General features: G+C 36.4%; 1 protein-coding gene across 1 annotated transcript in view; it reads right to left on the reverse strand.

The window, feature by feature from the left end:
- The window catches only part of atp11b (ATPase phospholipid transporting 11B (putative)), a 125,492-nt gene that overhangs the window by 16,149 nt on the left and 86,273 nt on the right, over nt 1–23,070 (reverse strand). Inside the window, 2 exon segments of the mRNA XM_052018626.1 lie at nt 19,836–20,001; nt 22,037–22,140. Of these exon segments, the coding sequence (XP_051874586.1) occupies nt 19,836–20,001; nt 22,037–22,140 (270 nt within the window).

A 23,070-nucleotide genomic window follows, 5' to 3' on the forward strand; every position in this document is an offset into this window, starting at 1 on the left:
CAGTGAATAAGGCAGATATGAGAATACAGGAGCCTCAGCCTTTGACTTTTCTCAAACAAGTACTTATTATCGGCATCTTGGATGTCTCACTTCGTGTTATCTTTTTCCCCCAAATTTCTCAATTTTTTCCATTTACCTCTTCCAGACAGATTGGCTGTCACAATAAGCCTTTAGCACCCTATCCTAGTTGAAATGAATCTGCAACATCCATCTTTGCTTGCTCCATCCTTCCCCCTTGTCTGCAAATTAAAATGTGCCCATTTGCTGCATTTTCCTCGTTCTGAAGAGATAGTGATGTGAGGTATCACCTTGGTTTCTTTCTCCACAACCACTAGCTGATTCAGGTATTTCAGGCATTTTGCTTTTATTTCACATTTCTTACATGTGCAGTCTTTTGACTTTCAGGTACGTGACAAGATCAAGTGCCGGGAGAATGGGACCATGGTGTGTGTGAGGCCATTCAAGCTGGTTTGTGAATTGATGGAAAGAGGCAGTAGAAAAGAATCTGGCAGTTAGTGGAATGGTAGAGTTCAGAGGCATTGCTACTATTCTCTGCAGTTGTAACTGTTCTTTGCCCAGTACAAAGAACTGTTTCTCATAACCAAAGAACTTGCAGCATGAGAATTCAGCTGTCATACTCCTTATAGAAACCAACGATGCAAGTAGAACCAGAAATGTGGTTCTGCTGAGAGAGTCGGAAGAGGCGGGGTTGAAATTGAATGCAGAACTTCACAGGTATTAATTCAGTTACTGCTTGAATTCATAGGGATCAAATAGATTAGGAAAATGAATGGGTGGCCAGTTATGAAGTTAGGACAACACTATCCATCACTTTGCGGATGACCAACTGCAGACTTACTGAATGGTAAACGGCCAGATTGGATTTGGCCTTCATTCTGTGGGCAGGATATAGAAGGGCGATATTCTAACTTTCACCTTGGTCAGTCATCCCTGCTTGTCATTAACCTCCTGCCTTCCACCTTACACAGATCCATCTTTGGTTCTCTCTTTTTCTCTCCTCTTTTACTGCAGATTAAACCTTGTTTATATCCAACTTTTTCCAGTTCTGCTGAAACCAGAAACATCAACAATCTCCCTCTCCATAGATGTCAGATATCTGGTATTTGCAGCACTTTGCTCTTTTAATATTCCAGATTGTCCACTACATGCTGATATTATGTTGATGTGGTTAACAGATTGGCTAGAGGTGCAACTGGTTGCGGTGACAGGGCTTCAGGCTGCTTATGAGATCCCCAGCGTTTACTCTATCCAATATATTCTTCTAACATTGTAAAGAATATTAACTTAAGATAAGCATCTGTGAGGATGAAGGCCTCAACAGGAAGCTGAAATGGAAATGGAGGCTGAAGATGCAAATTCATCAGACTAGAATTTTGCACATGCAGGACTCCATCCATAATTATCCACCAACATTCACCTCCTGATGTAAGAGTTAAGGTAGAACTTTGGCATGATCATTTGCCTGGGGATTATTTAAACACCATCTATATAATTATAATGATGCTTTTAAAATTCAGCATGCAAGTAGTCCTATGACATAGTTTCATCAGATTGGCAGCTTTGTTTTAGGTACACCTGCCCCAGCTCCAGGTATGCTCTTCTACATTCCTTATTGAATAAAGCTTGGTCCTTTAGTTTGTTGGTAATAGGATATGCCAGCTCAAAATTCGATTTTGAGGTGGAAAACAATTGTACTGGTCATGACATTTCATAGATGCACAACTTTGACCTGTGGATTTGTTCTGATTCTATCCATTTAACATCCTAGGGCCAACCAACAAGTATTGAGAAAACAGGACCATCACCATTAAGGCAATTCAGTAGCCTCTCTAACAATACCAGTGCATTTGTGATGAATGGATCATGAGCAGGTTTAACCTGCTAATGTTGATTTTCACTCCCTCTACTGGCCCAATCTGGCAGCATGTACTTCAGTCAAATTTGTCAGTGATGATGTAATCCAGTCTATTTTTTGATGGACACTGTGCCCTTACAACCCTCAATGGCATATTCAACACAGAGGAGCACTCAGCAGGCTCCCTTGGATATGATTGACCTGATGCTTCAAAACTGCATAGGATCCAGAATCAATGCTGAGGACATGGGGCTATGCCTCTGGACTGTATATCACTGTGCCACCATCTCTGGTAGGCCTGTGGTGCCAATAATGGAACAGGACATAGTCAGGGGCTGGCTTGGACATTAGCTTGACAGTTATGCTTGGAATTTTTAGCTATGCTATTGCTTGACGTCTGTTGTACGGCAATTTAGATATGATCACGGAGATCCGTGAGGAGGACTTTGCAGGGGTCTGTATGGTGCAAATGACGGGCTAGCTATGGCATTTCAACATTTACCCATTCACAGCAAGATTTCATTTAGTAAAGCATTCCTGTCTCAGATTCTTACATGAACTTCATCAGAACCCGAATTGGATGCAAAGCAAGAATTACCTGAAATGAATGTTTCCGTTTTCAATTCCCTAAAGCCATTTTATCACAAAGACCAGCACAAATGCTACAATGAACCTATACTAGGCTGAGTGAGCACACTTCTGAAACATCACTTACCAGCAGCCTTAAAAATTTGAGCAGTTCCATTAGACAAAATGCTGTCACTTAACATTGCAAACCTGTGAAATAAAGGTTTTCTCAAACAGTAGTAACCAACCTCTGGAATCCTTCAAGAGCCATCTCACCAGTTGCAAGCTCTGGTGTTCCTCTGCCAGATAATATTGGCAAATATTCAAAGCTAACTATACCACAGTTTGGGTGAAATGAGCTGCATAAATCAAGATTCTGCACCTAATAGGCACCAAGACTGTATCCTATCTTTTTGAGATCAATTACAAAAGAGTGATTTAGGAGAAAGCTAAGTATGCAAACTAGTATGCAAGCTGTAAAATGGATGTCCTTGAGTGACAAGAAGTAAAATGCGTAGTGTTTGGTCTTGGGTTTAAGTTTATGAACTACTTCTGAACACAACAATCTGACCCAATTCTGATAGCTGATTTCTACTAAGGTGATCAGAGAAGGGGTGGGAATTGCACTTCATTGCTATTAGGGGCATAACAGTATTTCAGCAGTGATTTGATTTTCCTCACCATGGTATAAGTTTGATTTATGTTTTATACTAAAAGGTTGGACAACATGAAAGTCTGGGAAGAAACTCAAATTATAAAGCTGTAAACCAACGGTGGCTAGAAGTTAAAGAGTCACGGAGAAAATGGTGGCCACTTTTGCTGATACAGTTGTCACTAAAAATTTGTTCAAACACTGACAGAAGAATAAAATAAAAATGACCAAAACTTGACACCAAGTCTAGAATCTATGAAAAAACAGTGGAAAACAGAACAATTTTCTTTGGTGGAAAACAAAAAAGTCTAGGCCAAAATGTAGGAATGAATGTACTAAAATTTTAGAAGGGACATTGCCAAATGATTGTCACCCTGGTATGATGAGAGCACTTTATGCAAAGGTGAATCAAGAACAAACTATCAAACTGCTACACAAACATTAATATCTTACTTAGGCACTTACTGATAAATAGTAGATACATCAAAAGATTTTAATTCATTTATGAATTTAATAAAAATATTTAACTGCTAACCATCTATTCAAACATAAAATTTCCTGTTGAAATAAAATGAACACATTTAGCTCTGGTTGTTAGATGAAAAGGTTAAAATAGTCTTTACAGAGATAGTACAAGTCCTTCAAATATAGTTTAAAAACTATATGAAGCACAATACTAACTACATTAATAAACCTTTCTGGGACTCAAGTTATACCCAGAAGGAAAGAAATACAGAAAGTCAAAATACTTGATGACACAACATAAATAATAGCTCAAGCAGTAGCAATGTGCGATTCAATAATCCCATTCTACAAACTTTTGTTTTGAAGAGTAGCCACATTCAGTTATGAACAGAATTATTTAATAGGTCCATGCAATGTAACCAAAAGGGTGCCACAGCTAATATTGGGCATATTAAGCATGCATACAGAGACTTAGTATGCGTGAAGGTGGTTTCCAATAATTGTCCATTAATATCAGAATGTGAATGAAACTATTATGACTTACAAATTGATGCAGAAAAAAGACAAATGCCTTAAAATCTTGTCTGATGATATCTCAGGAGTATTGGTTTTAAAACAAAATGTTGTGTTCACAGGCTACCATATGTACAATTTACCCACATGTAAACTTCATAACTGCAAACAGTCACTTCCACTGAATAAGTAACCAAATCACTTGAAAAAGGCACATTTTAAAAGCTGGATCATGCCGATCTACCTCTACCATGTGGTGGTGCCAATTATAAAAAAAAACAACAAATTAGAACCAATTGGGCGCAAGTAAAATTACACAATTGTTAATTTTGAAGAGTCTTCAAATTTCCTCATGCAAAAATCATTACCTAGTTATTTGCATGCCAGTTTCATTTTCACCATTGACTCAAGTGCGGGTGTCAGACATTCAGCACACTTTAAACTCCCACCTTTTGTACCAACTTGTAAACATTATCCTGTCTTCATGGTCTTCTAAAGAAATTGGGTGGGATAAAAAGAATATTTTATATAGGTTGGCATTATGTAGTGTAAAAAAAAGCACTTGGTCAAGGTGAGATGCATCCTTGATTGCTGAGCAAAAAATGGAAACTGCAGAAACTCTGGCTCTAATTCTCCAAGAAATGGCAGCAGAGATCAAGAAGACTTCAAACATTACATGCCTGATCAAAAAAAAGGGTGAGGGATAAACCTAGAAATTGCAGGTCAGTCAGCTAATCTTGGTGGTGGAGAAACTTTAAAACTATTAATCCAAGCCTAAACTGTCATTTAAATAGAGACACAAGAGACTGCAGATGCTGGAAATAATCATTTAAATACATTTTAGGACAATAACAAATCTGTGCAGGCTTTCATTTAAAGAGAAATGGTGTCTAATGGACTTGATGAGCTCATTGTCAAAGTAACAGAGAGGGTAAAAGATGACAATGTGGCTGGTATTTTAACAAGTGTTTAATAGAATACACACAATCACCTTGTTTTTGTAAAGAATGAAAAGTGGTGAAAATTCCCTTCTCAGACTGGATGGAACAGAGTTCCCAGTGGTTAGTATTGGGACCACTGTTCTTTTACATTCATGTTAATGATCTGAACTTAGGTATGCAGAACATAGTTTCAGAGTTTGCAGATAAAATGGAACTCGAAAATGTTTTAAACAGAAATGAATGCAAACACTTCAGGGGAACAGAGAGAAACAAAATGGGCAGATGATATTTAATTCAGGAAAGTGCAAAAAAATTTATTTTGTAAGAAGAATATAAACTAAACGGTGCAATTTAAAATGGAATGGCGGACCAGGAATTTTTTTTTTAACTGCTGGGAAAGGTAGCTAATCTTTGGAAATACTTGATAAACCCCAGTGGTAAAAATACAGCAAGTCGTTTATGATCTGGACTGCATTATCTGATGTTCGATTTTTCATATGACATTGAATGTCAAAGCAATGGGACAGGATACAAAGGACATTGACTGGACTAGTAAACAAATCTAAGTGAAAAAGATGAAAGAGTTCTGTAGAGAGATCAGAGAAACCAGGATTACTCTCCACAAACCAAACAAATTGATTGCAAATTTGAAAAGCTTTCAAAATGGTAAAAGGTTTTGATAGATTCATGAAAAACTTTCATGAATCTATCAATCTATAGCTTATGGACCTACCATAATAGTTATAATGTCCAGCAGCAATGTGTGGAAACTACTTTGTGTCAAAGTACAGCAAGTTGTTCAAAAGGTAATTGATACATTTTCAAGGCTTTTGTGTTAAGAGACTAGGACCAATTGCTATGGCACTATATCATTATTGAATTCTTGCCCTACAAGGTTGTTCTAATTGATAGAATAAACAATTTTGAAGGCATTGAACTCAAAGTGGAAAAATGTGGAAGTGGAAGCATCCTCTCAAAACATTTTCAAACAGTTAAAATATAAAGCATTGCCAAATATACATTTAAAAATCTGAATGTCAATCTCTGAAAAATATCGAATTTCTATTTAGAAATAATGTAAAATTCATCCTCATCAAAAATGTATTTAAAAATTCCACATTGTTAAGTAAAGAGAAACAATTCAAATTGAGAGATACTACAAATGTCCAGAACCTACCAATCACAATGACTAAATAAAAACAGTGCAAAATATTGGAATGCTTTAATTAAACTAAGATGTTTGAATAGATACCAAAAGAAAGTGATAATTGTGTTTTATTTTAAATAAAACTCTAGTTGTTCAAACCAGTTAAATTCTTAAAATGTACCAACTCATGCAAGTTTTCTACCTGATTTTGCTTTCTCTTAACTGGGAGGCAGGAAGTTGCTAGAGCAGTTTGCATGTTAAGCCATTATCCTGCATGCAGGTAACAAAATTTGCTTCTCCACCCAACCCCAATGTTAATGAGTACTCTTCTTTGCCTAAGCACTGGTTAGTCCAATCACATCTGCCATGCACATTACTGAGCAGCTGTCACTTCTACTCTACCTAATCTTGCTCAGTTGATTCCTGGCCCTTGCCAATGGCTGTAGAGCGATTCTGTCATCCCCTAAAGCAATTTTGTTGATGTACATCTATAAAGGAAAAGAAAGGGGACGGAACACACAATACACACATTAAAAAAAAGTATATTTTTAGTACATTTTGCCAAGACCACAAAAAACAACTCATCTCAGATCAAGATGTTATTGTAATGCAGACTTCTTATTAAATTATCTTCCAATACTGACTTTGTGGCCAAGTTTACAATGTGATGATAGACAAGATTCAAGCTGCCTCAAACATGCCTAGGTTAAATTACTGAACCATTCTTAGCTGCTCAGTGAAGTAATATATTTTGATGTTGATTTGCATTTTTTAGGATGTCACTGGCTGGACAGACAGCTGAAATGTACCAGAGGTTGTCACTTCCATGGAGTAAAAACTATGATGAATCATTCTTGGGACAAGGGAAAAGAGCTGAAGAACTTCACTTCAGAAGTCTCTCTCTAGTTTGTGATATGGTCCACACTATCTATACATTGTGATCTGAGACGGCTGTACTATCTGACGCCTCAAAAATACTGAAATAACGATTGTTTTCCTAGTTTCCAAAAATATCTCTTTGCATTTTAAAAAATATTATGGGCATTAATTCTGCAAAACTAAATTACAGGACAAACTTTGAGAATAAGTTTTAAGCATTTTCATAAATGGATGTGTGTAATCATTATATTGTTACTCAGTATAGCCCATTAAAGGATTCAGGTCAAAGTTCACACAATTGTTATATATTGCACTAATTGACTCTTAACTCAGCCAACTCAAATTGTCTGAATACTTGCTTTCGCTCTGGTTAGATGAAAATTAACAGTTAAGTTCTTCGATTCACTACTTTGTGTTAAGCCAAATCAAATTAGAGACAAAAGAAAAACAGAAAATACTGGAAACCCTCAGCAGGCCAGGCAGCATCTGTGGAATGAGAGAGTTACCATTTCAGGTTGAAAGCCTTTTGTCAGAACTGGATGAATGGTCCTTAGCCTAAAACATTAACTCTGCTTCTCTTTCCATCGATGTTACCTGAACTGTTGTGTATTTCCAGCATTTCCTGTTTTTATTTCAGATTTCCACCATCTGTAGTTTTTTTTGATTTTCTAATTAGAGATGACTTCCTTGACCTAGTTATAATCACTTTAGTAGTGCAAACTACAGTTAAATTTAACATATGCATATTTGATGACTGTTGGTGCTCCAGTCTTAGCAATTCTACAAATAAAAGTTGTTCACCCATTTAACTTACTGTGAAAGAAAGGGTACTCTAAATTAATTGTCTCCAGTCTTAGTTGATAGTCTTTAAATTGGCCAACTAATAATTCTTCTATGAAATGTAGTTAAGTCACATTAAATGAACAGTGTTTTTCTTCACAAAGTGAACTCAATTTATTTCTTGAAATGAGACAAAATTAAGCTGGCCACAATAAAACAAGGGCCTTGTGGATATGTGGGGGGAAAAAAACAAATTATTGTTAAAATTAATTTCCTAATCAGCTATATAATACTCAAAATTCAGTGAAGGGATCACTTGATTAAATCATCTTCATTCTAAGTAGTTAGCATTTTTTAGCAGCTTCATTGACATTAAGCATGTCAATGAAGCTGCTAAAAAATGCTAACTACTTAGAATATACTAATAACTCTTGCTATTGTTTGAGCCACTAATTAGCAAATATTATTCAATATTCACTGTTTGGCCATGGGCCCACTACACGTCATTTCTTTGGTAAGACTATTTATCTAGCCCCGCTCAATCTTTTTGAACATAGCTGAAATTTTTCTCTTGTTACGTTTATCCAATTCCTTGGTTATTATGGAATCCACATCCACCACTGGTACAGACAGTGCATTCCAGATCACTGATTCACTGTGCAAGTAGTTCCCACATCAGTGGTACTTTTGCCAATGACCTTTAATCCATGTCCTCTGGTTAGTAATCTTCTGCCACAAGGAACAGTTATGCTTTAGTTAATCAAAGTGCTTCATATGTTTAGCCCCTTTCATCAAATCTCCTTGCAGCCTCCTGTGTTTGAATGAGAACAACCAAGTTTCTACTCTCTCACTATATAACTGCAGTCAATGATTCCTAGTGCCATTCTACTAAATTTCTTCTAAACCATCCTTGAACCCATATCCTTCTTAAAGGTACAGTGTTTAGTATTAAACATTGTGGACAGAATTGTAGGTAGAGACTCTGAAGGGATCAGCCCTATTCGAATACCAAACATATTCAGAGGTATTGCAAACCTGAGATGGGCTGAGTTACAGATACTGGGTACATGTCACCAGACTCCATGTGGAGTCCAATCATGCTGCGATTTCCCAATATTGTGCCAGACTTAGCATAATATTGAGGTCCTCATTTATTTGCGCGAGGACTCCTGTTATGAGAATGAAGAGAAGGCAATTATTTTGTTTATTATTAGTGTTTTACTGTTAAGAATTTGTAAATATTAATTCTTAACTATCAGGATTGGATTAGGTGTTGTTGAATTTCAAAGACACTTACTTACTAGTACGAAGTCTTGGCAGCTTTGCAGGAAGCAAAGCTTTACACCCACATTTCACTCCTGTTAATGTCTACCAGGAGATTCTAGGGATGGACTTCAGTGGTAAACACCCAGGGCCTATTTGATGCCGAGGTCCTGCAGCAGCTCACTGCACACTTCCCAGGTGTGCCAGTTCAGCTGAATTGGCTTCCTCATATGGCATGGGTCAATACAGGCAGGCAGAGGCAGAGGACCAGATCCAGCCCTATTTCATTAGCCAAGCTGAGGCCAATCCAGTCCCAGGTGCTTTTTTTTTATATAAATTGTTCCCATGAAATTCATATGCCATCATTCTTCAACCAAAATGTACCACTTCATAAATCTCTGCTTTAAATTTCATCTGTCCATTTTACTGATCTACATTGTCCCAAAGCCTTTTGCTATTCTCACTAGCTGCTGCATTTCAGTTTTGCTCCATGTGTTAATGCGGAAATTATGCTTTGTTCTGGGGCATTCATCTGCATTCAAATCAATGTTCCTGATATAGACTCTAGGAGGTAACAAGGATATGGGGTCAGAGCTTACTGCCAGCAATAAGCTGTAATTACCCAATGAGTAACTGGGTCTGGATGAATTCAAAATTTTACTATCTGCCAGAATCAAGCTGCTGCTGCAACTGGTGAGTCATAAATGGGCAGCAACAGGGCCTTATTCAACATCGCTGTCACGTGGCAGGGCCAGGTTAAGCCCCACCCTCAAAATCTGACTGCTGGCCAAGCCTTAGGTGTTACCAGCTGTCAAATCCAAGAACTTTGACTGCTTCTGATTGTTCCTTGACATCTGGAAAGATTCAAAGTTATTTAAAACTAAAAATACTAACATTTCTTAATTATTTAAAAATAATTACAACATTTAACTGAATTAATTCAAAACATTGTAAATTAATTCTTAATCTACATCCTCACAGCTGTTCCCCTCCAGTGGAGTGAATGTGCTCACTGTCTTTGCTCTAGGTCTAATCTGGCACAAGTTCAGCAGACAGATTTCCCAGCCTAAGTGCTAACAAATTTCAGCAAGTGTTGTTCGACTCTACAAGGGACTCCATGGAAGAGGTAGGAAGACCTCAGCTTAGATTTCAAGTTCCAGATTTCAATGTTCAGGTGGAAATTCCAAATTTGGTGGCAGTTGCATGGAATAATACCAGCAATTTAGTGTGGAACTATTGACATCACCCAGCAAGTTCCTCTCCTTCAGTGTAAAAAAAACAAGTCCTATAGACTGGTGCCTGCCCCTTCATGAATTCTGTATCCACAGTGCTATTACCTCTGTAATCCCCTACATTTTAACTTTACTATTAGTCTATTATGTGATGTTTTTGGCAAATGCCTTTGAAAGCCCATATGCAGAACGTTATCTGTACAACCCTCTCCGTAACTCAATTAACTTTATCAAACATGATTTGTCTTCAACAAATCCATGCTGATTTTCTTTTGTTAGTCCAAACTTTTCCAAATACTAATTAAATTTGTCCTGATTGTGTCAAAGTTTACCTACCACAAAGCCAAGCGAGGTTGATCCCTGTCATTTTCATGCAGGAGTGCAACATTTCCAGTCGTCAAGCAACATCTCCACATCCTCAGAGATTGTTGCAGAGCCTTCCCATTTCAACTTTTCCTTCCTCGATGATCTAGGATGTGTCACGTGCAGACTGGAGAATTGTTCTATTTTGGGGACTGGCAATCTTCTAACTGCCCTAGTCTATGAGTCTATGTGACACTGCAGGCTTAGTTGCCTTGGGAACCACAAAGATAACCACTGATCTAGTAATTAACATAACGACAGCTTTGCATATCAGAATAATTCAACTGCACAGGAAATGTTGTAAATATTCACTAAACACATATTGAAAAAGACAATTTAATATCTGCCTTTTTCACCATTATGTAGATGTATTGACTTAAGCACCATTTAGTTATTCTCATATTTAATTTTACTGTATTTTTCCTTGACAGAGAAGTCAACAATTCGGCCCATCTAGTCTATGCCAGCTCTCAGAGCAATCCCATCAATCTCATTCCTTTATTTAGTATATATTATAAACAACAGAAGTCCCATTTCCTTGTAATTTATCTCATACATGCCCATTAATATCCTCCCAGTTCTCCTCCCACCAATCACACTAAAGGGTAATTTACACCAGCCAATTAAGCTAACAATTCACATATCTTTGGCACCCAAGAGGAAACTGGATCACCTGGGCGAAACCCATGTAGGCCCAGAGAGAATGCACAAACCCACACAGAAAGCAACAGAAGTCAAGATTGAATCCGGGTTGCTAGAGCTGGAGACAGCTGTACTAACTGCTACACCATCGTGTCTGTTTCTCGGCATCTCTAACTAGTGCAGAAATTGCAAGTAATAACTCTGGCCATTTCTCAGGAATTCACATTCCTGATCTTCGGGTGAACAGCAACATACCAAAAGATCCAGATCTTCATGGTTATGACATACCTTTAAGAGTAATTCAGAATGCAAAAATATTTGTAACAACTCTCTTTCTTTCTCCATAGAACTTAAGAGAATGTGCACATTAGCCAGCTCTCAGGAAAAGGTTTTGAAAAAGAGTGCATTAAAATAGAACTTTTCACATCCTTAACATGTCCCAAACTGCAAAGTTATTTTGCCTCAAGGAACCATCTGACTGAAGTGAGGCTACAACTGAACCAAAGATGACAAGGTTAGCTTAAAACCCTAAACATGAATGTGAAAAGATGGAAAGCTGGAGAGAAAAAAGAATGTTTTAGGTTGGTGATCTATGCAAACTTTTGCAATATGGTCAACTAGGATCACTGACTTGAAATGTTAACTGAAATAAAACAAAATGTTGAAAATAGTCAGGTCAGTCAGCATCTATGAAGAAATAGAATTATCATTTCAAAAGGTTAATTCTGGTTCTCTCTCCACCGATAGTACTACTTATAGCATCTTCTGTTTTCAGATTTCCAGCATCTGCAGTACTTAGCTTCTGGAATAGATGTTGCCTGATCTGGAATATTTCCAGCATACTTGCTTATATCGCAGATTTTCAGAATCCACAGATTTTAACTTCTGAATAATGATTTAAAATCATATTCAACCAAACTTCAGTGTTTGTACTTTAGTACCTGTATCTCAGTCATGAAATCCTGTGAATTGGACTTGCTCCCTATAAAAGCTGAAAAAAGACCAATCAAGAGTGTGTGTGTGTGTGTGTGTGTGTGTGTGTGTGTGTGTGTGTGTGTGTGTGTGTGTGTGTGTGTGTGTGTGTGTGTGTGTGTGTGTGTGTGTGGTGGGGGAGAAGGGGGTCATCAACAGAACAAAATCAATTTTGCAAGTCTGTGGCTATAAATTAATAAAGGAATGAATTAACAAGTGGTTAGATAGAGCAAGATTATATCCATGCTGAAACTTGAAAAGCTGGTTTATGACAATACTGATGAGATGTAAAGCAAATAATGGGTGGAAAAAAAGCAGTTAAAAGAAGGAAAGCTAGCAGTGAACGCAAGAATAAAAAACCTTCAGAACCAAAAACGAGAATAATTAAGTAACAAATCATCTAGGGATGAAGATGGTAATTTTATGAGGATGAAAATGGATTAAATACTTTACTTCAGTTTACAAATGTAAATGCAAGTGTACTAGAGGATATTAAATACTGGGTAGAAAGGTAATCTGCTTTAAAAACATTGGTTAAAGTCAATGGTGGGCAAGTCTCAGACTTTCAAGTCAAAGGACAATAGAGGTTTTGACCATACTTTTTTGACTCACTAAGTTTACAAATTGTGCTGTGGGAAGGAGGAAGACAAGCTGAACTACTTGTGTTTATAGACTATCTACAACTTTATTGTAGGAAAACATCTAAAAAGAACTTCACTGCACTGGATGAAAACTGACACAAATGAAAGCAGATACAGGTGACTGTTATGGCTTTTCAGGTAATGGAAATTTAGAGCTCGCGAGAGAGAGAGAGAGAGAGAGAGCGAGAGAGAGAGAGCGCGACCAGCCTGCTAGTGTCTATCGATGGTTGAAAAACAATAAGTCACTACAATCCACGTATGGATTTTTGGAGTAATCCGGTGGAGTCCACTTTGTTGTTAACCTGTAGAGGGAAACAGGTATTTATGTGGACGGCCACATCTTGGATGCTTTTTGGGGTGGCAGATACTTTGGAACAAAGCAGTGGAGTTCACTTTGTTGTTGACCTGTAGAATGAAACAGGTATTTGTGTGGACAGCCACGATTCAAGTGCCTTTCGGGGTGAGGCAGATGCGGTGGAGTGGTCACTGCTGAGTAAACACTGAGGTGTCGTTTGGGTTCCAAAGTGGAACATTTGGATTTTGTAATTACTCTCTATCTTCTCTTTACATCTACGTTTTGCCTTCAGTCAACGATGGTTGTTGAAGAAGCCTTTGCTCGCGTTTCACCTTACGCTTGCTGAACTGAACTTTAAGAACCATTCCTGGACTTGGAGTTTGGGAATTTGCCACACACACACACTTCGAGTTTAGTTTTTGGGGTTAATGTTTAAGATTTAACAGTTTTACTTCTAACATTTTTACTTTTATTTTTCTTATTATCATGTAGTTATTAATAAAGTAGTTTTTTTTTAAAACACTTATACATGACTCGGTGTGTTTCTTTTGTTGCTGGTTTGTAACACAACCAAAAATTTGAGATATGGAACAAGTACTCTCATGGAATTTATGTAATAAAAAAAGTTAAATAAATAAAATTGCTTTTTATGCTGCGTTTCTTGATGTATTCACAAACAATGTGACTGAAAATCACAACGAGCTGCTTTCTAGGAACACAACCACGTAGGGGTGGGGTCACCTATAATTTGAGGTGACAACTTCTCAAATAGTTATGATTAAAAAGCATGGAAATGACAGCTAATTAGGCGAAGAGAATGAAATCTGGAGCTTCAGGCCAACAATCAGGCAACAGGATTGAGCACTGGAAGTAAAGTTGAAACTACTGAACCAAGGGCCATTTTGTCCAACTCCGTTGATGGGTAAACTTGGTATTGGATTAAGAGTTCTTGGATTAAGAGAAACTAAGTTAAATCAATATTTAGAGATGCATCCTCATAGATAACTAGAAAACCATGTTTAAGGATACTTTATTTTTGAAGTGACTGAGTGCATAACTTAAAAGAACAGATAATTTTCAAAAACTGTTTGATAATAAAAAGGAGGAAACAACAAATTCAGCTTACTGGGTTTTAGTCAGAAGTGGTAGTCCTAGGGTTCAGAGTTAGGTCCATTTTCTTTTGAGATATACAATTTCTGCTCAAGTTGTCAGTCTTTTTTAGACCTAAAGCAAACTTTTTTTTTGAAGCCACCGGTCAATTTCCCCAGTTTCTGTATGACTTTGTGATACTACTCACTTCACAAGTTCAAATGGTATTAAAGATGTGGATATTGATGTTCCAGATCTTTTTGGAAGTCTGAGAAAAATTGAGAGCATGGGAAACAAGTGTAACATTTGGAAACAGAATTCAGAGTCATAGGGGAGGGAAAACTGGATGGTAAAATTCAGGATAATTGATGATTGCATAGACAATGTTTCATGCAAGAGTTATGGAATTCAAAGACAATAAGGTAGTGAATGAGTGGTGGAGCTGGATAGAGAAGCAGGAAGCTGTAGTTTACCATTGAAACTGATACTGCAAGTTTACACAGCTATGTAAGGATTAGATTCTTACTTATCCAACTGGTTGACCAAAACAGATCTACACAATGAAAATACAGAGTTTACTGAGGGATAGGATCGTTGCTGATACCTCATACCAAACCCTCGCACAAGCTCGACTTAAATGATTGGCAGTACTCGGGTGGTGTCTGTGTACTGTATGGAGTTTACACATTCCCCCTGTAAATGCGTGGGTCCTCCTCCCCGCTTTCCTCCACCCCCCCCCCCCCCCCCCCCCCACCTACCAAAGTGTCCGGTTTCTTCCCACATGTTGGTTGGAAGATGAATTGGCCACTGTAAATTACACCTTAGAGTAGTTGTGTGACAGAATAATCAGGGGTTGATGAGGGACAGAACAGGTTACTGAGAAATATTTGGGGAATGGGAATGATGGAATTGCTCTGAAAACTGGCAATGGGGTAAATGGCCTCTTATATCAGGAGAAATATGAAAAAAGTAGCGAAGTAGTGGATTTATAACTAAGTAAAAATTGTGATATAATGGAAGACAGGATTGAAAAGCAACACCCCATTATTCAAGATGAAGTTTTGAGACTTGCATGTTTAATAAAAATATCGATAGTCAAACTATATTCAACTAATTTGTTAATTATATAATAAATTTTAAAAGTCATCATCTACTCTGATTGTAAATGGGATAAATTTAGCCAACCTAGGAAAATTTTCTTTCCCCCTGACATTTCAACTTCTTCCCCCCAACCCCAAAAAGAGAGGAAAAAATATTTTCTTTGTAAATATAAAGTATTTTGACATGGAATACTTGTAACGTTAAAGATATTTCTAATTCAGATCAATTTAGAACTCGAGTGGTGGAAGAATGATTCTGTCTAGATTTACTGGAACACTATTGAATTAAAATATGACAATGTAAAATGTTTGTGAATGTAAATGGCTGTATCTGCTAAAATTGATTGCTTTGGCAACTAGTTCCAACATTAGTGGATGAGGTGGAAATCCAGCAAGACTTTTGGATTTGTCCTGATATGGTTTCACAGCACTGGTACAAACACTGCTTCTAAAGGTTCATTATAATGAATGAAAACATTCAATTCCCACATGTTGTTTCTCTAAAGCCTTTAAAGGAATCAGAAGTAATGATAGTGCTGTGTGCTAAACATCTTACTAGTGAATCGTTTTGCATTGTGTACGTGCAAACAATTATATGGTTAAAAGAGAATATAGATATATGGACAAGTTGCTGCTATTTCAAGTCAACATTTATTAATCCGAGTTGAGAACAGAAACTAATCTGTGGTTACAACAGACTGAGTAATTAGTATGTTAAGGGCATAGTACTTTTCATCTAATGATCTAAACATATATTCAGTTTTTTTAAAAAAATCTTTTTTTATATACAAAAGCAAAATGAAACAAAACCAGCTTACAGCCACCTGTAGTTATTGTATGGGGAAAGAGCAGCTAAAAATTCTTCTACTGCTAGAGGACTATCCGGACGGTTTGCATTCCCTTTTACAGAGCGGAACAATCGCAATCTGGTTGAAAAAGTAACGTAAAGCAGATAAAAATGGAAAATGCTCAGCTGTTTATTTGTATAAATTAAAACAAGTTCTGGATACAATTTTTAAAAAAAAATAGATTCCAATTGAACTTTCATATTTCTCTCCATTTAAAAATACCTTCTTATATCAGTATTCACCTATACAGTTTGCCATTTCCTTTCCAAAGGGCAAAGGCTCTCCTGGTAATATTAAACAACCAGAAGTGTAAACTGAATTATTTTCTCCATATTCAGGTAAAATAATTTGTTTCAACTCAACTCTGCCACCAATATTTCTGCCAAGATCAATAATTTGGTGTGAAATTTTGTTTGCGAGAATCAAGTTATTTGCCCTCCTTTGTTGACATTATTTTAAAAAGCCTTACATAAATAGCTTCTCTACTTATGCAGACAAATTTCAAAATATACCCTTTAGTATGCTTTGTAGGTAACTCAAATAATAGTTGCTAAAGTGATAATGTCTTAATAGATGTATTTAATATTATATTTAATTACTCATCTCAAAAGCTGAACAATTATGTGTAGTTACATACCTAATCATGTGGGACTCCTGTACTCGTGTATTTAAAATCAAGCAGTTACCTTCCTGGAGAGTACCTGGCTCTTGAAAATCTGTGACTAGTAGGGTACCACAGGGATTGGTGCTGGGACCTTTGCTGTTTATGACATATATCTGGATGTGAATATAGGAGGTATAGTTAGTAAGTTTGAGGATGAAATAATTATTGGTGGTTTTGTGGATGGCAAGAGATGTTTAAGATTAGAGCTGGATATAGATCAGTTGGAATGTTGGGCAGAGCTTTAGCAGATGGAATTTAATCTCTAAAGGGAGAGGTGATGTACTTTGAAAAGTCAAAAAGGGGCTAAAACATATATAGTAAATAATAAGGCACTAAGGAATGTTGATGAACAGAGAGACCTAGGGATCCAAGCTCATAGTTCCTTGCAAGTGGCTACACAAGTGGTTAGGGTGGTGAAGGCAGCATATGGTATGCTTACCCTCATAGGTTGGGGCATAAAAAACAAGAGTTGGGACATTATGTTGTAGCTTTACAAAACACTGTTTAGGCTGAACTTGGGAGCATTCTGGTGGCAACACTATAGAAAGGAGATACTGTATGTGGTTGTGCTGGATTGGAGAAGTTTAGTAATGGGGAGAGATGGGCTTGTTTTCCTTAGTCCAAAGGCGGCTCAGGGGTGGCCTGACAGAAGTAGATTCATGTGTAAGATCTACATCAATCACAGTGCAATTCCATTGGGCTACACGTCACACATTCTGAACTGATGGAACAACTTTCAAATATTTCCTAAACTAACCACACATAATTTTCAATTACATAGTTTTCGCAAGGCAAGCACTACACAATGGAGTGAATCACTCCATGATTCAATGTTGCTTTCAGTTTAGCTCAGCATTCAAGTCAAGGGGGTGTGCACTGTAGATCTTATTCATTGCCCAGAAATAAAAGAAACATAGAAAGGAAAAATCAAAAAACCTGCAGATACTGGAAATCTGAAATGAAAATAGGAAGTACTAGAAATAAAAACTTAGCAAGAGAGGCAGCATCTGTGGAAAGCAAGACAGTCAATATTTTGTGTCAGAGACCTGAAACGTTAGAGGGAATATGGGAACAGTTGGCCATTTTGCTCTAAGCTTGTTCCACCATTACACTCTAGTATTTACCCAGCTTTCCTTCCACATCCCTTATTTTCATGAGCAGAAAACTTTCAGATTTAAAATGAATTGCCATTTACAGACTGCAGTTCCACCACCATTTGCATGACCTAGTGTTTCCCAACTACAATACAAAAAGGTCTAGATCTAACAAGGATCATCCTGAAGGTTAATTATAATTGCAATGACTTTTTATACATTAAACATAGGCCAAGGCTAAGTGTAATAATCTCATTTTTGCAAATTCATACAAACAATTTTTATGAAGCCTTTTAGAAACAATCATTCAGGATGATTAAAAGCAATCATCCGTGTGAATTACTCAAACATTTTTTTGAAAAAATCTAACGGGAGTGTATAAGTATTAATTTAAAGAAAATAAAACAGCTTCCCTGGATATCATGCATTTTCCATGGGCAGATGATAACCCAATCAGGTAAACCATTTTACCCATCTGAAGCTAACTTCCATTTCTAGATGCTGATTCTTAGTGGAAACCTGTTCTTTAACTCAGCAGCTGCCTGGTATAGATATACAGATCTCAAGTTTTCATTTACAGCCTTTCTTGACATACCAGGTCATTTGAATTCTGCAAAAAAATATGCATCCACCCAGTGCCAAATAGCAGGTCTCTCTTAGGTTGACTATTACTCCAACACAAACAGTAAAATTCTGCTTTATGAATAAGGATTGAATATAAACAAAATTTCAATTTTATGTTCAATAACTGCTTAATCACAATGTAACCACGTCCAAGTTAAAATAGTTCACCAGCAGACACTACAACCCGAATCCACATTAAATGATTGCAAGATTTTCAGCATAATTCATTTACTTTTAAGTTCTGGTAAAATGTGTGACATGCACATTTTTAAATATTCAGTTCATGATTTAAATGTGCAGATACTTAAATGTTTTGCATTAACAGCTACATAAGAGACTAGCAATGCTGGCTGGAATCAAGAGAATCCTAATCTGTCACTAATATAGCAAGATCTTTTCATAAACAAAAATCTAAGAAGCATTCTTTCAACTTTACCGAAGAATATCAATGCCAATATTCAACATGCTACCAAGGACAGAAACAAAGTATAATCATCTCTGTAATATTCAAGATGTGTATACATATTAATACAACTCAGGGTCACATGGTCGGTAGGTTATTAAGTAATATCGTAATCTGATGAGTTGAACAAGTAGATGATCAATATATTACACATGTATGCCTTTACAGTCTTTCTCCTGCTCTTATTACACCCAACAGACAAACTAGGATATCTAATATTTACTTTAAGGGTCCTGCTGAAAACTTACCTGATAAAACATTTATTTTAAAAAACTTCTGACATTATTATCCTGTGCACAGTCACAAGGACCCAATATGTGTTTTATTTAAATTATAAACTAGATACATTGAGAAGTGATCTACATGCATCAGGTGAAGCAGCAAAATATTGGTCAAAACAACACCTGGTCTAAAATAGTTGCTCATCATTTAGCACACAGATACATTGCAGATTAGCTTCAATCTATTAACGCTTGTGTTCAGTTAATACCATGCTACATTTTCATACTATAATTAAGAATAAACTGACCATGAACACTACATGATATCTAATGTGAACTGCAAACTTACACTTTTATAAAGTCATGCAATTTCATTAAGAGAACATGACTTAAAGTACCAAAATGAATTACTTTTCCAGTGAATTGTGTAAAAATTTTAAACTCATAATTTTGATTGCAATACATTTAAAATATGCCATTCTTGTTAAAGTAAGTGGGACCTACCTGTGATCTTTGTGCCAAAGTAGGTCGTGTATGTCTCCAGAATACTTTTCTTAGGACATCGGGAAACAAACAGGCAACTATTATGACGATAATGCCAAGCCAGACTGAAGCACTGGACAACAAATAACTGAAGACTGCATACATGCTTTGTAACTGCAAAAATGGCCTACAAAGAAAGTGGAGACAAATAAAACAAACAGTCCACATTTTGATGCATAGTTCTTGGATTACCACTTGAACTACAGACCATAAATTGTTTAAGTCTTCACCAATGTGATAAACACAAATAACTAAACCCACATTAAGAATGGACTGGATTTGTAATGAGAGCAACAGTGAGGCTATCAGTGCCACAGACCCTCTTTACAAATCAAAACAATAAATTGGCAAAATATAGAGAATTTACTGTTTTTATTTTATCCATGATAATATGAAAAAGAGAAAAATATTCTAAATATTTATAAAGAACTTCTAAAAAGACATAATAGTGATTGTAGAGACAGAGGTAGGAAGAATTATAATGGAGGGTAAGGCAATAGCTGATATATTTTCCATCTTCACAGAAGGCAATAACTGTCTCTGAGAATGTAGGAGTCCAAAGAGTCTGATGAAAGCATGGAAAATAAGTGGGTATTTTTATTTTGGGAATATCAAGAGATTCTTGCAACTGCAAACAATTTTGCTAGTTAATTCTTTTGGGTTCTAACTGAGGACTGAAGGCATTCCGGCATTCAACGTGCACCAGAGGCAATTTGCCAAAGTTCCATGTACTCTGGAGTAGTACCTGTGGATTGGCAGGTAGCAAATGCAGAAGCATTATTCAATGAGAAAAAAAATATAATTAAAGACAAGCTCACCTGAAATCAGTTGATAGGAGAACGCAGGAGTTCCTGATTAAACATGTAATATCAGGGCACTCAGAAAATCTCAATATAAAAGTTTATGAAAAGCAAAGTACTGAAGAAAACTAAGTATTTTTTCGCAGATATAATTAATGAATGAGATAAGGGAGAATTAGTGAATACAGCATTTCTGGATCAATGGGTGATTAAGAAAAGGTTGCTGCACAAGGACTCTCAGGGTTGGGAGCAAAAGAATTAGTATTGAGAGAGAACTGAAAAGCACAAAAGCTGGATGAGGAATAAAAAGGTTCCTTTTCATGATGGTAAACTGATTGCTACAACATCTGGACCCTCAGCTGTTAAGATTTAACAGTTAGGAATTTGAAGGAGGAACCAAATGTTACAGATGAAAGCTTGATGATGATACAAAGTTAGGTATGAAAGTGAATTGTGAGGACGACATAGTATGAAAATTGTTATTAACAAAAATGGGTATGAAGGAAAGATTGGTGGCATGAGCCTATACTTTCTAGAATTTAGGAGAAATTATTGACAGGATAAATATTAGGAGGCTACATTCTCTGGTTAGAGTCTTGAATTAGTAAAAGTATGTGTCTTTTTAGTACCAAGATTATGAGAAATTTCATTACTGAGAAAGTTGTGAATATGAATATTAGGAAATCTCTAACCCCATGGACTACACATAGTCAATTGTTGTGTATTTTCAGACTTTACTTCCAACCTCTACAGAATATTTTGATGTCAGTTAACAATTATAGCTGGTTACTCCCTGGTTCGTTGTCTGACTATTCTGACTGATTGGCTTGCTTACTGTGAAGTAATCTCAGGTTCAAAGTATTTCTTTCAGCCAGTAATTTGATATACAAACTATCCATTTCCAAATGGGTGTTCATTTTTGAAACATAATTAGCAGCAATTGGTAAAAAAAAAATGAGGTATAGGCCCATAACTGGAAATAAAATATTGAATTTAACTTAAAGGTAGTAACAGTAAAACTTTAAAGGCTTTCAGTGGCAGAAAACCTACTCTTCCCTCCATCACCCTCTCTGCAATTTAAAACTTGCTTGTTTTCTTGTTCCCAATTCAAAGAGTTTTTGATCTGAAACGTTAACTCTGTTTCTTTCTGTGGATGCCACCTGAACTGCTGAGTGTTTCCAGCATTTTATACTTTTATTTTAGACTTCCAGCATTCGCAAGATTCATATCAAAGTGTCAGATATGTGACACTTTCTGACTATGAAGATTTGCTTTCCTGTTAGTTGAACATCCACATATGAAAATTTCATAAGAGAACAGACATGTTACAAAGTTTCAATAAGCAATAACAAGCACACTTACCAAAGTGCAGCTCCATAAACCAAAGAGAACACAAAGTAAAAAATTATTGAACCCCACATAACAAAGTGGTTTATCCAGGTCCAGTAATGCGTCTCTATTCCCAACTTGTTTTCATTTGTAGCAGGATGAAAGGGAGAGGAAAAAAAAATTAAGGGTTACTGGGATAAACAACATCATAACCACCAGCTAGGCTGGGATAAAATACTACGTGAAATCTTAAAATAAGTTCCAATGCAAACAATAAAGCATCAGTTGAATGAGTTGCTGGAACTAAAAGTTCTAATTTTCACATTAGTAACTTGTAATGAGGACTTTTCCTTGACAACATTCTGAACGGATTAGGTGCTGTGATGCACAACAAAATATAATATCTGTGAAGGTGTAATTATGAAATTTCTACTTTGTGCAACAGCAACTATTTCAGACACTGCAAGAAATTCATGGCTTTTACCACTGCTTTCGAAACGACATAATCAAGGAAAAATATCCAATTACTAAACTCTTTTGTGAAGAAATTGTTTCCATTTGAAGGAGAATTCAAAATTAATGATCAGAAATTCAGGACAGTTACTATTAAATCCAAAAAGGAAAATAAATCTTTACTCAGAATGATTAGAACACGGAAATTGATACCACAGTAAGTGGTTGCGGAAAATAGCTTAGAAGGTTTTAAAAGAAAACCAGTACAGAGGGTAAAAAGGGAAAAGAAAGATGTGCTTAAAGTCAGAGATGAAACAGATGGAACCAAACTATTTGGAGTACAGGCACCAACATAAAATAGTTGGGCCATTGGGGATTTGTTTATCTGTACCATATACCTAATCCATACTCTTGTTTGAATTAATCACTTTAATCTATATTTTATGAGCTTCAAAGTATTTTATAAAATTTAAAATCAAATTAGTGATGATTAGTGTGAAGATGACACAATTGTTCTCATAGCCATGATATTGAATGAAGTTAGTAGAGGAGAAAAAGCACATTAGTATTACTAACTTTCAATAAATGGGATCATTGTTCAGGCTTCATTTTAG

This window comes from Pristis pectinata, chromosome 6, assembly GCF_009764475.1.
Source record: "Pristis pectinata isolate sPriPec2 chromosome 6, sPriPec2.1.pri, whole genome shotgun sequence".
Classification (NCBI taxonomy): Eukaryota; Metazoa; Chordata; class Chondrichthyes; order Rhinopristiformes; family Pristidae; genus Pristis; species Pristis pectinata.